Raw genomic sequence first — 17,844 nt, 5'->3', positions numbered from 1 at the left:
TGAAAGGATATGCATTTTGTCTTATTTCCAAGTAGTGGCTAGTTTATTTGTTACAAAGTAAAGGCTATAAGAATAAGGAATTTACTATTATTATTCACTGAGGACCATGCACAGTAGTGTAGGTTGACACATAGTAAGTACTCAGAAAATATGTTGAAATAATGAAAAAGTGAATGAATGAAACTTCTTTATGCCCCATGCCCTTTCTGCATGCATTCGCCTAAACTAGGACATCACAGCTCAATCATACCCTTTTATATCAAATATTTTATAATGTCCTATTGCTTATTCTGGAATGAAAGTCACAGATGAAATAAAATCATCATTTGGAAATAGCAACATCATGCCCTACTTATAAGGGAAACTTTAAAGGAAAATAATTTATTTAAAAGACATTTTTTATGTGGTTGACTAAGAACATCTGCACTGAAAGATATACGAATTAGTCAGATGCTTGTTTTATATGTGAATTCACTCATAATATGAGATCTAGAAAAACCAAATGATATAGATATTAGATTCGTGACTCAAATTCCATGGCTACTATTGCCATAGGTAATATGATTTTTTAAAATGTTGAACAACTCTTAGTATAAGTTCAAAACAAATCAAAAGTCAGCCTTCCTTTGATTTACTAGTTTCTGCATTCCTGGAACTTCACTGTGCATTAAAAAATTTACTTTGGGTTTTAATATAAGAGGAGTAGAGTTCTGTGTTCATGATCATAAACACGTCTTTCAGTTATTATCCAAAAGATCACTGGAAAGTTGCACAAGATAGATACAGGATAAGGCATCTTTGTGCAGGACTGATGATTTTACGTCTTGCTTATAAAGAAAGACTATTAGGCCTCCATCTATTGAATGCCCAGGAAGTTATCAATCATTATGGCAACCAAATTCCACTCCTCCAAACACCTACACACACACAAACACACACATGCACACACACAATTTCAAAATGTTCCTAAGATGGCATATCCTCAGTCCAGGACAATTGATTAAGGCATATCTCATTCATTTTTAAAAGGGCCAGTTTGAACCTTGAGTCTTCATCAGTATTTTCCAGTGATTTCTGTGGACACTATTCTCTCATTTCTCCACTAATTGAGAGATGTTAAGGTCTGTGCATATGGCAAAGTGATTGAGGACATGTGCTCTATTGTGTCCTTGTGTGGGTTTCTAGCTCAGACAGCTCCTGTGTCATTAGGCAGCTCACCTAACCTCTTTGTGTTTCAATGTTCTCATGTATAAAGAGTGAATAAAATTGGTACCTATATCTTTGGATTGTTGTAAAGAGAAAATTCACGTCAGTTGCAAGGTGTAAAAGGCAACTTAGTACATATTAGCTATTTTTCCTACTATCAATCAGTTGATCTCTGAAACAAATACTACTCATCTTGCATCTTTAGGTAGATGGGCAAACCTCTAGGACACAGGGTGTTTTCACAGAGCTAGATAAACTGTTGATCCTCCATAAATATTTATTTGTCAATTAAGTATATTTAGTTTGAGCCATTGGAAAAGCACAAAATTCTTGTAAAAAACACATGAAAATGTAAGTGCTAAAATTGCCAAGAATACTATCAGTTTGTTCCTTAAGAATTATTAGTTCAAAGAAGAATGCTCAAAAGCAAAGAAAAATACATTTTTCTAGTTACTGATTTACAGAATGTCTTTAGCCAAGTCAATGCACTACTCTATAGTCTCATTTTTCTCCTACGACTCAGTGCAGATGTTACACCTGCTCCTTCCCTTTCTCTTGAGAATGTTGTAAGGTTAGACAATCTGTATTAAGCCTTTGTTTCTCAGGCCATGGTATAATTATCTGTCTTCTTATTTATATTTTACTGTCTCATGACATCAGCCATAATAAAGTCTTGATAAATCATGTCCTCTTCTGAATTTTCTTTATTAGAGGAAGGTGTGTCTGTCTCTTTTTTTTTTGCAACCACTAAACAATACAAAATATTCATTATTTCATACCTGGGCAGTATTACATAAAACTTCAAGCGTCCCTATGATCAGCTTTTATGATCCCCATAAAAAGTTCAGGAGAGAGCAGTGAACTCAGATGACAGAGAGTTTTGGTTTTATATTCTCATCTTTCACAGTGAAACACAAACTTTCAAATTAACTAGGAAAGAAAGTGACCCAGGAGATGAACAATTTTCTATGCTTATGCAATTAAACTAATAAATACATGTCAATTATTACCGATTTTCAATTTGTTCTTGTAAGATAAATTCATAAATTTTTAGGACTGAAGGAGACCCTAACTTGAATTTAACTAAATGAAACACACTTCAAGTGGTACATAGTATTATAAAATGTGATTCTGAGGCCACACTGTTCAAGGCTGAATCTTGGCTTGACCTATTAACCGGATGACTCTCCACCTCAGTTTCCCATGCTCAGTGTCTTCTTGGAAAAGATGAGGATGAAGATAATGTCAATCCCAGAAGGTTACTTTGAGACTTAATGACAAATAATTCAAGGATTACACAGGTAAAATAGTCCATGTGTGTGGCATAGCCAAGTGCCTACTTGAGTGTTAGCCATGATTCTTTGCTCAGGGGTCTATCCTGTTTGATGTAGGATGTTCAGCAGCACTGGTAGGCTTGCCCACTCAATATCAGTAGAACCTTTCCAATGTGACAACCAAAATATCTCCAAATATTTTCAAATTATCCCTGGCCAGGGTAGGGAACATACCCCAATTGAGAATTATTATTTTATGTTGTAATAGCTGTTGCTATGGGGATGGGGTAGATAAGTTAAGAAATGACACAGCTTCTGATGATTTAAGCTTACAGGCCGATGCAAAAAACAACCTGAAAAACATAGAATTTGAACTGAGGTAAATGTGAGCTTGAATTAGCTGTCTCTAGCTGCTTCATTTCACCATCTGTAAAATGTAGATAACCATTAGAACTACATAGACAGTTCAGGAACTTAGCTAGTGGCAAAATGAGAGCATTAAATTAATAATATCCTTATTTTACAGCTTAAAATTACAATAGATAAATAATCTACTTTATAGTGTCAACAAAAATATGACCCCTAGGAATAAAACTAATAACTGCTCCTCCCCACCCCCAAATTCAAACTATCTAAATAATTATGAGAGGATATAAATTAGAAAGCTTTAGCATATAAATTATAAAACTGCTGATCATCCCCAACATGATCATATCATTTACATACATATATTTTCTCTTGAGATGGAGTTTTGCTCTTGTTGTACAGGCTGGAGTGCAGTGGCGTGATCTCGGCTCACCACAACATCTGCCTCCCTGGTTTAACCAATTCTCCTGCCTCAGCCTCCCGAGTAGCAGGGATTACAGGTATGCACCACCATGCCCGGCTAATTTTTGCATTTTTAGTAGAGGCAGGGTTTCTCCATATTGGTCAGGCTGGTCTCGAACTTCTGACATCAGATGATCCACCCACCTCGGCCTCCCAAAGGGCTGGGATTACAGGTGTGAGCCACCACGGCCATCATTTACATATTTTTAATCAGAATCCTATGTGGCTTTTTTTCTGTTTTAATTTAATAGAATAATCTTGAAGTTGAGCTGGAAGAAAAGCCAAAAACATTTAAAAAGTAGAATAAGAGATGATTAAGAACTTTTAAATTATATTTTAATAACTGAAATACTATGTCATTAATGTGAAAATAGACTAAAAAATCCAACCCAACTGTAGAAGCAGATGAAGAATATGAATATGAATAGATATAACATATTACATTGTATAAGTTTATGAAGGGGACTAGAAAATCCAGAAAAAAAAAATCCGAGTATGCTTTTAATAAGTGAAATAATTCAAAAAACATTTGGTAAACACATACTATGTTCCTGGCTTTTGTCTAAATATTGGAGATATATTAGCACATAAAACAGAATAGGTTATTCTTCTTAGAATGAGCAGAAAAACAATTTAAAAATCAACCTATGGATTCATTATATAATGTGTGATAGTGATAAGTAATTAAAAATATACAAAGCAGAGTAAAGTGATAGACAGGGATGGAGGAGTTAAAATTTAGACAGAATGGCCATGAGACAGAAATGACTTTTTTGAATAGGTAACATTTGAGCAGAGATCTTATAAACGCAGACAGGGTGCCACACACGTATCTGAGGGAAGAACATGACAGGCTTTGGGACCAGAGCAGTGGGAGATAAAACAACGAAGTAACTAGTGGCCAAACACTGTAAGATTTTATTCCAAGCATGATGGAAAGTCACAGGAAGAAGCAAGCATGGTCATGATCTGTGTAGAATAAATAGTAAAGAAGAACATGGCAGCAGTAAGTTTTTTTTGTTTTGTTTTGTTTTTTTGTTTGTTTTTTTTGTTTGTTTGTTTGTTTTTTTTTTGAGACGGAGTTTCGCTCTTGTTACCCAGGCTGGAGTGCAATAGTGCGATCTCGACTCACCGCAACCTCCGCCTCCTGGGTTCAGGCAATTCTCCTGCCTCAGCCTCCTGAGTAGCTGGGATGACAGGCATGCGCCACCGTGCCCAGCTAATTTTTTGCATTTTTAGTAGAGACGGGGGCGCGGTGGCTCACGCCTGTAATCCCAGGCCGAGGCGGGTGGATCACGAGGTCAAGAAATTGAGACCATCCCGGTCAGCAGTAAGTTTTATCAGAAAAAGAGTGTCAACAGTTCGGTAGGTGGGAAGATAAGATTTGCAGTGGGGAGCGATGAGAAATAGATGTGGGATTTGAAGACAGAACCTGAGGAATTTTCGATGGATTTTAGGCTGGATGTGAGATGAAGAAGTGAGTTAAGGGTGCGTTGCAGTTTTTTGGTCTGAGAAAACAGGACATGGAATAATTGTACCTACTCAGAGAAGGAAGGAATAATTTGAGGGAATTTGTGTCATCAAGAGTTTGGTTACGAACAAATTCTGTTTGAGTTGAACAGTGGATCCCAAAGTGGAGAAATGTCCAACATGCTATTAGACAGAGTCCAGAGTTCAAAGAAGTGGTAGTGACTAGAGATACACCCATGAGGATGGTTTCATAGCAACAGGTTGAATGAGGACACAAGAGTGTGCATGAAGACGAAGAAGCCTAGAAAGCCAAGGTGCTGGGTGCCTCGAGTACAGGCTTGTGATATGATATGATAGGTGAAAGGTTTCCTATTTCTACTGTAACAAATTACCACAAATTTAGCATTTTAAACATTGCACATTTATTATCTTATAGTTTTGTAGGTGAAGTCAAAAATGGGTCCCACTGGACTAAAATCAAGGCTTCAGTAGGGCTGTGTGCTTGTTGGAGGCTTTGGAAAATCGGTTTCTTTGCCCTTTCCAGCTCGTAGAAGTTACCTGTGCTCCTCAGGTCGTGACCTCCATCCTCCATCTTGAAAGCCACACATGCTGCTATCACTCTGGTTCTTCCTCTTCTGTCTCCCACATTAAGGATTCTCTTGGTTACTTCAGATCCATCCAGCTAATCCAGGACAATCTCCCTATCTTAAGGTCATCTGCAATCATTGAAGTTCACCTTCAGACATAATTCTTCTTTGTTGTATAACTAACATAGTCACAGATTCCAGGGATTAAGATGTGAACATATTTGGGGAACCACTATTCTGCTTACTAGAAAATTTAATAAAGATAATGTGCTGAAAAAAGTAAGACAATAGTTTATTCAATAAAAATTATTGATAAATAAAAAGCATAGATAAAAACTACAAAATGTGGAAAAAGGGAATGAATTTCTCCTCTCACATTATACATTAATTTAACAAAGAATGCATTAAAATGTGTATGTACAGATCTTCCTGAGAACTAGAATAGTTACAGAAGAATGTATAGAGGAATTCAAGAAAAATAGAAAGCATAAAGGAAAATATTAACTGATCTCACTGCAATACTTCAGTATTATATTAGTACAGTATAAAGTTTATATATCAAAAGAAATCATAAATAAAATTAAAAGGTAGACAACAAATAATGCTATTTACATGGATTTAAATGTCATATTCTTATTTCTACTATGTAAAGAGTTGCTATAAATAATTTTAAAGCATATATACCAAAAGCAAAAATGATCAAAGAAAATGAATATGTTGAAGAGACACAAAAAAATAGTAGTTTTGCTCCACCAGTAATCAAAGAAATGTCATTTCTAACAATAAGAAAATACAATATCTCATTTGTTAAATTGAAATTTTTCATTGTATCATAATTTTAACAGTGATGATGAAGAAACAGCATATTTGGATACTTTCAAATAACTGCTGAAATAAAGCAATCAAAAAATATATACCAATATTTTGTATAGTATTTGCATTATGTGTTATTTGGCCTGATAATTACAAGTCCACAAAAATAATCAGAAGGATTCAAAAGATAATTTAAACAAATTAAATATTAGAAACAAGCTATGGGCAATTGGACAAATAAAGGATTTGCTTGTGTACATCCTGTTTGCTCAGCATTGAATGAGGTCCTTTATATATTTTGTCTTTAATATTTAGAGTGATAAGGAGTGATATAATAGACTGACATTCAACCCTAAAATATATCTCATAGAGAGATATTCAATGAAATAAAAATTTTTCAGAGTATATAATTAACAGAAATAGACTATTCCTTTATTTCTTTATCCAGTAAACTGTATGGTCATCTTACACTAACTTATATGCCTGGTGTTTTGTTTGTTGCTAGAAAGACATCAGATAATAAGTTCAAGGCATCTATTCTCATGGTGTTTACAAAGTCAATAAACCAATAATTGCAAGAGTTTGGTGTCTAAATGTGTTGGAGTATGTGTGCTTGTGTGTATGCACAGGTTAGTACACATGCATGTATTCCTTTGCTATGTTAGCAGAGTGGATTAAAATAAGTGGAGAAATGGCTGATTTTGGGACTGGGACAGGAAACACAGAAGATGAACGTGGAGTATTTTGTATTGCCACAAAGAAAGGAAGTGCGATTCTAAAGAAACTTAGAAAACAACTGAGGCCAGGCGCGGTGGCTCACGCCTAATAATCCCAGCACATTGGGAGGCCAAGGCAGGAGAACCGATTGAGCACAGGAGCTCGATATCAGCCTGGGCAACGTGGCAAAACCTGGTCTCTACAAAAGATACAGAAATTAACCGGGCATGGTGGGGTGCACCTGTAGGCCCAGCTACTTGGGGGCTGAGGTGAGAGGATCATTTGAGCTTGGGAGGTCAAGGCTGTGTTGAGCTATGTTCCTGCCACTGCACTCCAGCATGGATGACAAAGTGAGACCCTGTCTCCAAAAAGAAAACAACCGAAAGAACTTCCAGTGGCCAAAGCTAGAGCAATTTGAACAAGAAAACAAGGTAGTTTAAGACGACAACTCAAAGAATAAAACATAGGTCATGACTCCATTCTGATGTAATTAAGTCATTAAATGAATTAATACATGGGGGATAAAAGATCTCATATGCAGAAAAAGTCTAAACAGTTTATACCAATACTCCACTCCTTAAGTGTGTGCTGGGTATAGTAAGCTCTTTTTGAAGAGTACAATACGGAAAGCAGAAGAGAGTAACTTAACAGTGGAGAAATCTGACAAACCCTACCTCAGCCAAATGAACAAGGTCAGCACCAACAGGCATAAATCATATAGTATGTTCTCGATATGATGTGATGAAAATGGCACTTTACCTCTGTGATCTTCTTTCCCCAGACTCATAATCTCAGTCTTATTATGACTGAAACATCAAACAGATTCCAATAGAAGTTCATCCTATGCAGTAACTGAGTAGTACTCCTCAACTGTCAAGGTCATTCAAAATGGAAAACCTGAGAAACTGTCACAGACAAGAGAAACCTAAGGAAAGAGACGTGACAAAGGCCACATCTGGATGGGCTCCTGCAATAAACAAAGGACATTAGCTGAAAACTAAAAAAATCTGAATAAACTATGAGCTTTAGGTACTAATACAGTACCTGGTTTATTTATTGGGAGAAACATCCTATTTCAATCTCCAATGAGTAATAAGGGAAAGCAAGTGTGGGGTACAAGAACACTCTGGACTAGGCAGGCTGGATGAGGTGGCTCACGCCTGTAATCCCAGCACCTTGGGAGGCTGAGGCAGGTAGATCACCTGAGGTCAGGAGTTCAAGACCAGTCCAGCTAATATGGTGAAACCCCATCTCTACTAAAAATACAAAAATTAGCTAGGTGGGGTGGCATGTGCCTGTAATCCAAGCTACTCGTGATGCTGAGGCAGGAGAATTGCTTGAATCCAGGAGGTGGAGGTTGCAGTAAGCCAAAATGGTGCCACTGCACTCCAGGCTGGGTGACAGAGCAAACCTCTGTCTCAAAAAAAAATAAATAAATAAATAAAAGAACACTCTATACTGTCTTAATTTTTGCAAAACTAAAACAGTTCTAAAAATAAAGTCTGAGTAAAGTATAATAAAATTGACTATTTAGGTTACCTTAAAGGAATATCATAAAAAGAATTATTAAATGAACATATTTGGATCAATTTTTGACTATAAAATTAATATATGGAAAATACATTTATTGTTTGCACGAAGTTAACCTCCTTGTGTTATTTATCTCAATTAATTCATTTATGCAAAAGCAGGAACAGAGGATTAGAAAGACAACTTGATATCCTTTATACTGATATCTATAAGGAACCTAGAAATCTCCAAAATATTTAGAGAGACATATATACTCAATTCAAATTTTTAGATATTTTAGATTATCTGGATGACAACTATACTTCCTACTGCTATAATGAGTTATTGTCCTGGATTAGCAGTGTGTTAATAATCATATTGACCCAAGTTATTCCCTGAAATAAAAATGTTGTACACTGAATATTCTTGATATACATGTGATTTCTTTCCAGTTGACCTGTCTAAATTTTAAAATAAGTATATTTGGTCTGCATAATTTGTTTATTGGTTACATTATTTTTGTTATTTACACAATATGATTTTTGAGTGAGAAATTGCAATTTAAATATATTCAAAATTAATCTTTAGTTGATTAAGTTATATGATAAAATGAAGGTCAAATATGGTCATGTGACCCTGTACATAGGTAGAGTTTAGTCACAAAGCCAGTTAGTAATATATTGAGTCTTTACAATACACGGAGATAGGCAATACAAAATTTTTTAAAAAGTGCTGTACTTTTCTCATATTTGGATTAAATATAAGAAGCAGATCTGACCTTTGTGCAGCTCATTAGTAAAAGTGTAGAAGTAGACATGCAATAAAGTATTTTTTAATTCGCTTGTGTTTTACTTAGAGGCATGACTCAAATGTTTTGGCTTACCAGAATATTGAATCACATTAAGGACAATCTTATTGTTAAAAAGAAAAAAAATGACAGTAATAAAATTGCTTCAAATAATGGTGTACCGCACTTAAAATCTAATAAAAAATGAGAAGTAGAGGATAAATTATGAAAATACATCTTTCTTCTAGTAAATCTAACATCCAGAATTTAATTTTTAGAAGTTCAGGATTATCTATGACATAGAAGTAACTTTAGTAATTTAAGTTTTGTTGTTAGTATTTATAATTGTTTTGGTTTTATGTTTTTTGTAAGTTTATACAATGTTTTTGTCTGAAAATAGTTGAAGTAATATAACATAAATATGTTTCTAAAAACCTTGTTTTCTAAGCTATTTGAACATCATTCACAGTTGAGAAGCACTGTGCTAATGCCCCAGTTAAAGTGTTTTTAATTATAATTGATAAACGTCATACTCTCCTGTTTTTTTTAAAATAACATAAGAGCAATGAATTCATTACTTTTATTTCAAAGCTTTTTACCACCTACTCACATAACACTGAATTTAACCACTAATGTAAACTATTTACACTCTAGGTTCTTGTCAAGGGGTGTAACTTCAAAGTTACCCCTAAGCCTTAAAAGCTTTATGGGAGAAACAATAATACTGCAAAATCGCCTTAGGGATATACAATTCATCCATTCACTATAGGTCAGTGGCTGTCAACCCCAGCTGTCTACTAGAATCATCTAAGGCACTTAAAAAAAAAAAAAAAACCTGATGTCTGGTCCTATCTTTAGCTATTTTGATTTCATTGGTTTGATGTGGAACATGATATGGTTTAATAAGTCTCCCTATATAATTCCAATTAAAAACCAAAACTGAGAACCACTGGAATAGAAACTCAAAGGAATAAATATTAAATGGACAATGTGCATGTGTTGACATGAATAGGGAATTGAGAAAGTACTTTAGGTAGAGGGAGCAGATAAATGAAAGTCAATAATAGAATGAGCAATAACAGAATAGGAGTGTGTGTGTGTGCGCGCGCGCACGTGCGCGCGCACATAAATATACTTAAGTACAACTTCAAATCAGCCTAATGAGCATCCAGTTAAAGTTTTTTGACTCATTTGTACTTGTTAAAATTTGAACTGCCTACTCTGGGAGGCAGGAAATTCTGTTTCAAAATGAGCCAGGTGCAGTGGCTCATGCCTGTAATCCCAGTACATTGGGAGGCTGAGGTGGGCAGATCACCTGAGATCAGGAGGTCAAGACCAGCCTGGCCAATAAGCAAAACTTCTTCTCAACTAAAAATACAAAAATTAGCTGAGCGTGGTGGTGGGCACCTATAATTCCAGCTACTCAGGAGACTGAGACAGAAGAATCGCTTGAACCTGGGAGGTGGAGGTTGCAGTGAGCCAAGATTCTGCCACTGCACTCCAACCTGGGCAACAGAATGAGACTCCATCTCCAGAAAACAAACAAACAAAAAAAACAAAATAGACAAACAGTAAATTGTAAAAATGTTTAAATATTTTCCAGTTTGGAACTCCTGAAAGGGGAGACAAGGCAAAAGGAGGATGCTTTGTATCCTAATTTTTCCATTTGGATGTTATACCTCTACTCCTATTCATTTCAAGCTGATGCTGCAAATAAAACTAACACATTTTTACAGAGGAAAGTAAAAAACTTCTCAACCTAAATTATATTCCCTAAGACCTCGGTACAAGTCTCAGGAGGACATAAGAATACAATTAGTCAGCAGCGCTTATTAGCAGATTCCTCTCACCGATTATGATCTAATCAGAGATCATTTGTGGGCAGGATGGAGGTTATGGATTCTTGCATATGTATACAGCCCAGATTGTCCCTAAGTGCTCCAAAACATCTAATTCCTATAGATTATTTTCTTGTATGGCTCACAGGCAGCTCAGACTTCGCATCTAAAAGCTGAACTCTTCATCTTTTTCTAAAAGGTCACTTGTCCTTCAGTGTCTCATGTCATGGTAAATGCATCTCTGAGTACAATGATGCTCATGTCAACAATACTACAGTCATCTCTGAAACCTTCCCTACCTCCAGTCCATTACCCACCTTCACTAATTGTAATTCCTTTACATAATGTAAATTCATCCACCCCTACATTGCCCCTACTCTAACCCAGCTTCTATCATCTCTCACTTGGACTATTTAACCTTCTAACTGGTTTCTTCATATTCAGTTTTGTTCTTTATAATTAATTTCTCCAAAATAGCCATATTGTTTTAGTGGTTGGTGTTTTTTCGTTTTTTTTTTTTTTTTATTTTTCTGTTTTGTTTTGTTTTTAAGCAGACTTGAGTCTTGATCATGCAAGTCTCATGCTAAAAATCTTTAACTGGATTTGCATTGCTCTTAAGAGATTATTACATATTCATATGGCTTTGCATATCTGGACTTTGTCTACAGTTTGTAACCTCATCTCAATTCTCTCACCCTCCTCTGGCTCAGTCTTTCATTTGCATTAGATCCAAGCTCTCTTTGCCTGCAGTGCTTTCACCCAGATGGTCTCTTGTGCCCAGAATTCTCTTTCTGTTACTCTTTGCTGAATACCTGGCTAATTCCTACTCAAGTTTCAGGTTGCACTTTAAATCTTGTTTCATCAGAATGCCCTTCTTTCAGAGAACCCTTAAAGTTAAAATCATTTCAGTTTATATTTTTTAAGCATAGCTATACCTTAATTTTTAATAATATGTGCTTTGGCAATTGCATGTTTTGTATTTATCATGCTCACTAAAATGTAAGCTCCATGAAGACATGGAATGGATCACAGTCAGAGGCTAAGTTTTAAAGGTGGACAGGGGACATTTAAAAATTTGTCTATTGCGCCATGCTAAGGAATTTGGATCTCATTTTATAGGCAATAAATAATGAAAAATTTTAAGTAAGGTGGTGGCATGTAGAGAGTTTGATTCAGCAAGGTTTTATGGTTCTTCAATAGAATGTCTGAATCATAAAGTAGTAAGGAAGAGCAGAGGCAAGGAGACTGGGCAAGACGTTCTTGAAATGGTACAGGTAAGGAATGTCAAGGGGCTGAACTAAGACATAGCATAAAACAGGAAACATATTTAATCCATTTGAATAAGGTGTTAATCAGTGGTTGGGTTCCCTAGGCATGAGACTCTGAGGCAGAGATTAGTGTGCATTATGTCTATTATGAGATCAACACCTTAAGAAAAGAAGGGAAGAAAGAGGATTGGCCATACAGAGAAGTTTAGTTGGGATGCAGAGCTAATGAAGGCCTTAGCTGACCACATAGTAAGTTCTTGAGCTAGAATATCCCCTGTACTAACCCTATGGGGTCAAGAGGGCTAGCAGTCAGGACCATATTGATGAATCACTAGATATGGGCTGCATCTATGAATGGGTAATAGTTTGAGTGACATACCTAGTTCTAGCTAATACCGGAATAAGGCTGAGAGCTGAGGGTTTTCTGCCCACAGCACTCTAAGGAGCTGGAATAGATACCTGCATGAAACATCACAGTGTCTACTATAGGCACATATTTATTAAAGAGTAAGAGAGAAAAATGAACTGAGGGCAACAAACAGAAACAGGCTTGGGCCAAAGAAAACAAATTCAGAACTTGTAGTCTGACAGGAGGTAGACAATGCTGTGCAGATATAGGTGAGGTGCCTTAGGGAGAGTGTGCTGAGTGAGAAGAGTATTGAGGTATATCAGAAGTCTGGAAGGAAACAAAACAAACATGGCAAAGGGCACTTAGAGAAAGAAGAGTGAGAATGTGCAGGTGGAGAATTAGTAAGGATGATAATGCAACAGAAACAAAGGAGACAAATATTAACAGAAAATCTTTCCTGGGTGTTTGCTCACGACCAGGTTCTTTGCACATATTCCATTTAATCGTCAAGGCAGCCCTGTAAGTTTGATGTTATTATTATCCTGATTTCATAGAACAAGCACTTTTGGAGGTTCAGAAACATGCCCAAGATGGATGGCTAAGGCATCAAGCCAAGACTGAAACAAGTCTCTCTCCAGATCACATGCCCTTCACTGTCTCCCATTAGAAGACAGTGGTTTGTTGCAACCTTACTGAAACAATAAGCAGAATTATGGAACTGTTTTTGTAAAGATAGTAGTTAGGATGTCCGGGAAGTCTATAATATTTCTAGGAAAGTTTTTGTGGGTAGCATGATGACTCAAGGGAGATTTCAATGTGTGTAGCAGTGGGAAATGTGAGAGAGGGCCGGAAGATGTGTAGAGATACATGGCAAGGAATACAGGTCTGGCAGGAAGAACTTTCATTTTATTGTATTTTATTATTTTTATTTAGTTCTATTATGTTTTTATAATTTCAACTTTTATTTTACAGATGGCACACACCTGTCATCCCAGTTCCTAGGGAGGCTGAGGCAGGAGACTGATTTGAACCCTGGAGGTGGAGGTTTCACATGTGCAAGTTTTTTACTGATGCTGAGATTTGGGTTGTGAATAAGCTCATCCCCCAGATAGTGAGCATAGTACCAAATCACTGGCTTTTCAACCCTTATCTCCCCTTTCCCTTCTCTCTCTAGTAGTCCCCAGTGTCTGTTGTTACCATCTTTATCTCCACGTGTATCTGATGTCTAGCTTTCACCTATAAGTGAGAGCATGCGAGATTTTATTTTCTGTTCCTGTATTAATTCGCTTAGGATAATGGCCTCCAGCTGCATTCATGTTACTGTAAAAGACAGGATTTTATTATTTTAAAAGGCTGCATAATATTCCATGGTGTACATGTGCCAAGATGGAATTTTAAAATAGAAGAAAATCAGTTACGTTTATTTTCTAAGGGACAACTCAGAGAGAGGGAGAAGGTGTCAGTACAATGAAGGGAGGGGATGATCAATAGAGCAAGGCCCACTGAGGAGGTGGAAGGGATGAGATTCATAGAAAGGTTGGAGAGAAATGCAGTATCTTCCCCTAACACAAAGGAGAGAAGGTTAAACTGTTTTTAACAATTGGCTTTGTCTGTGAGAGGCAAACACCAAGAGCTCCTTCGTTATTTATGTTTTTCAGGTTATTCATTTCTTGAGGGGGGTAGTGGGAATAAGGTCTCACTTTGTTGCCCAGATTAAAGTGCAATAAAGCAATCACAGCTCACTGCAGTTTTGACTTCCCAGGCTCAGCAATCCTCCCACTTCAGCCACCCGAGGAGCTGGGACTGCAGGTGTGTGCCACCACATCCAGCTCATTTTTATTTTTATTTTTTGTAGAAACAGGGTGTCTCTATTTGCCTAGGCTGGTTTCAAACTCCTGGGTTCAAGAAATCTGCCTGCCTCAGCCTCTCAAAGTATTGGGATTACAGATGTGAGCCACCATACCCAGCCTTAGATTATTTTTATATTTAGGAGATATCTCCATATCTTAAACAAACATATGTTTCACTTATGTTTACTTACAATACAGATAATATGCTCTAGCTAATGAGAAAGCAAATAATTGAGAAAAAAAGTTGGAAACTTCCAGGACAAAATGAACACAGGAATAAAAATGAGATAGAATGAGGAAGAGGAACTAGAATGAGGAAGAGGACCCAGAAGTAACAAGTCAGAGTGATGCTGGAAAATCCTGTCAGGGAGGGAATGGTTAAGTCTATGTCTCAGTAACCATGAACAAAGGGCCAAGAAAACCCTTCATCCAATCTGGTGTTGGGAAACTATTAGTGACACAGGAGTCATCTGTTTGCTCAATGATTCACATTCCTTAGAGAAGGAGTTCTCAGACCAATCATTTTGAAAACTCAGTGATTTTCATGTTCATTAATTCAGTGAGTGGACTCTTCAAATCTGGATGTCATTGGACCACCCATTAAATCTTTGACCTGCAATTGACTGAGATAGAGGACATTTTGCAAACTGTAATGTCTCCCCACCTGGAGTGCTGTTGGTGTGCTTGCTTTGGAGTGGTTTTCATACTTACAATAGATCCCTTGACAGTGGGATGTAAAAGAAAAAGAAAAAAGGTCCACTTCTCCCATATGAAGCTCCCTACCACCTCTTGGGAGTGGCAGGGAAGTGGCAGTCAAAAATTACAACTTGACTCGAATTTTAAAATAATCTCAATTGAATTTTGCTTCCTTTGAAAACCATTTGAAAAACTGTAGAAAGGATGGTGTTAAATGTTCACTAGGTTTAGTCCTACTCACATGAAAAGATTCGAAAAAGAGTCTCTCCTTCCTGTTCTTGAATCACACTAGACAGGAGGTAAGCATCGTGAGTTAGAGACCTGGGCTTGTTCCTGGATCAGTTACCACATGGCTTGTCTTAGCCAAACACTTCACACGCCTCCTGTTCATCTGGCAAGTAAGAGTCTTAAATTTGATGACCTTGAAGATAACTTCCAGCACTAAAAAGTTCTCTAATGTCTGAATTTTAAGCGATTGCATAGACAATTTCAAGGGCCACTTTTATATTGCTCTATAAAAATGAAAGGTACATGTTTGGCTTTAATAAATGTGATATATTTCAAGCTGCCATTGAAGAAGTATTGAATGAAAGTTTACATACTAAACATTTCAACAGAGAGGTGTTACTTAATAGTTAATGTAATAATTAACAGTTCATTCAAATTAATTATAAGGAGTGCTTCTCTATTTTCTTTCTTTCTGGAACTTAAGAATAAACTATGAAATGTGAATTTCTTGCTTAGGGCTCTTTCTAATTATCAATAGTTCTAGTGGGTCTTGAAACTAACACCTAAACATTTCTCCCTGTTGAGACATCTTTATTAAAGCCAGAGTTGTTTAGCATGTTAAGGAAAAGTGGCTTACGCTAGAAAAAAGTAATAAAGTCCAAAATGTTTTTTAATTACTCTCCAATAAACTGACAAGATTTTGACATTGTCTTCAGCTGTGCCTTAACACATATATTTATACTTTTATATCAGAGTGATTTTTACATAGGAATTTTCAGCTCTGTAATTAGCAATCTACAATGGAAGATTTGACACTTAATTACAGCATTACTAAGACAATAATATGATAAATCCTAAAGTTGAATGCAGTATTTCTTGACACACCTCTAGCTACCTTCTTATTGGCTGGGAAACAATTATATATGACTAGTAAATAATCCATACCGAAATGAATACGTGTGAAGAAAGGCAACATGCGTTTACAACAGGAACTTCTAGTTAGGCCAAGTTCAGTCACAGCCACTGATTTGGACTAAAACATTATGGGCACCAACCAAGGAGAACATCATCAAAGACTTCTCTAGACTCAAGAGCCTTCCACGTTCTGCATCTTGAGCATCTTCTACCACTCCAAATTGGACCAGTCTTCAAAGGAAAGACAATGGCATTTTATCCCCTGCAAATTGCTGGGCTGGTTCTTGGGTTCCTCGGCATGGTGGGGACTCTTGCCACAACCCTTCTGCCTCAGTGGAGAGTATCAGCTTTTGTTGGCAGCAACATTATTGTCTTTGAGAGGCTCTGGGAAGGCCTCTGGATGAACTGCATCCGACAAGCCAGGGTCAGGCTGCAATGCAAGTTCTATAATTCCTTGTTGGCTCTTCCACCTGCCCTGGAAACAGCCCGGGCACTCATGTGTTTGGCTGTTGCTCTCTCCTTGATTGCCCTACTTATTGGCATCTGTGGCATGAAGCAGGTCCAGTGCACGGGCTCTAGTGAGAGGGCTAAAGCATACCTTCTGGGAACTTCAGGAGTCCTCTTCATCCTGACGGGCATCTTCGTTCTGATTCCAGTGAGCTGGACAGCCAATATAATCATCAGAGATTTCTACAACCCAGCCATCCACATAGGTCAGAAACGAGAGCTGGGAGCAGCACTTTTCCTTGGCTGGACAAGCGCTGCGGTCCTCTTCATTGGAGGGGGTCTGCTTTGTGGATTTTGCTGCTGCAACAGAAAGAAGCAACGGCAAAGATATCCAGTGCCTGGATACTGTGTGCCACACACAGATAAGCGAAGAAACATGGCAGTGCTTAGTAAGACCTCCACCAGTTACGTCTAATGCCTGCTTTCAGCTCCAAGTATGGACTATGGTCAATGTGTTTTAGAAAGTCCTGCTAGAAACTGTAAGTATGTTCAGGCAGGAGTACTTGCTTTATGACTACATTTAAATTGATAGGAAAATTTCAATTTGTTACTGGTGGTAGGAATGAAAATGACTTACTTGGAAATTCTGACTTCAGGTGTATTAAATGTATTTACTATTGTTGGACTCAATCCACGTTCCAATTTTCATATTCCAAAGTCAAATATTGCCATCATCATTAGCAAGTGTACAATTATGGACTACTCCTTTTTGACCATCATATATTATCTGATAAGAATCTAAAGTTGAAATTGATAATCCATAACAATAAAACGTGTATCTATTCTAAAAGCCTATTATTTTTCCTCTACATTGTTTCTTATACTACAGACTAACAACTAAGTAATGATCATTTTAAAATGATTGTCATGGAAAATTGTAAATATCAAATAATAATTTTTAGTTGAATTTGTCAAAATATGAAAATGTCCATCTAATAAAGGGCTTTGTTCCTTTAGAAAACTCACACACTAAAAATCAGACACTTTAGTGAAAAGTGAGCT

General features: G+C 36.8%; 1 protein-coding gene across 1 annotated transcript; it reads left to right on the top strand.

The window, feature by feature from the left end:
• The first annotated feature begins 16,394 nt into the window (after window positions 1-16,394).
• On the top strand, window positions 16,395-17,632 carry CLDN17 (claudin 17). The gene has a single exon (XM_012447641.2). It carries the CDS (start codon window positions 16,583-16,585, stop codon window positions 17,255-17,257), a length of 675 nt encoding a protein of 224 aa, XP_012303064.1. The 5' UTR covers window positions 16,395-16,582; the 3' UTR covers window positions 17,258-17,632.
• Window positions 17,633-17,844: the final 212 nt, after the last annotated feature.

Source organism: Aotus nancymaae, unplaced genomic scaffold, assembly GCF_030222135.1.
Source record: "Aotus nancymaae isolate 86718 unplaced genomic scaffold, 86718_ANA_hifiasm-v0.15.2.pri h1tg000022l_1, whole genome shotgun sequence".
In the NCBI taxonomy this organism is placed as follows: Eukaryota; Metazoa; Chordata; class Mammalia; order Primates; family Aotidae; genus Aotus; species Aotus nancymaae.
The sequence above is the reverse complement of the archived record's forward strand: the minus strand, read 5'-3'. Positions and strand labels throughout refer to the sequence as shown.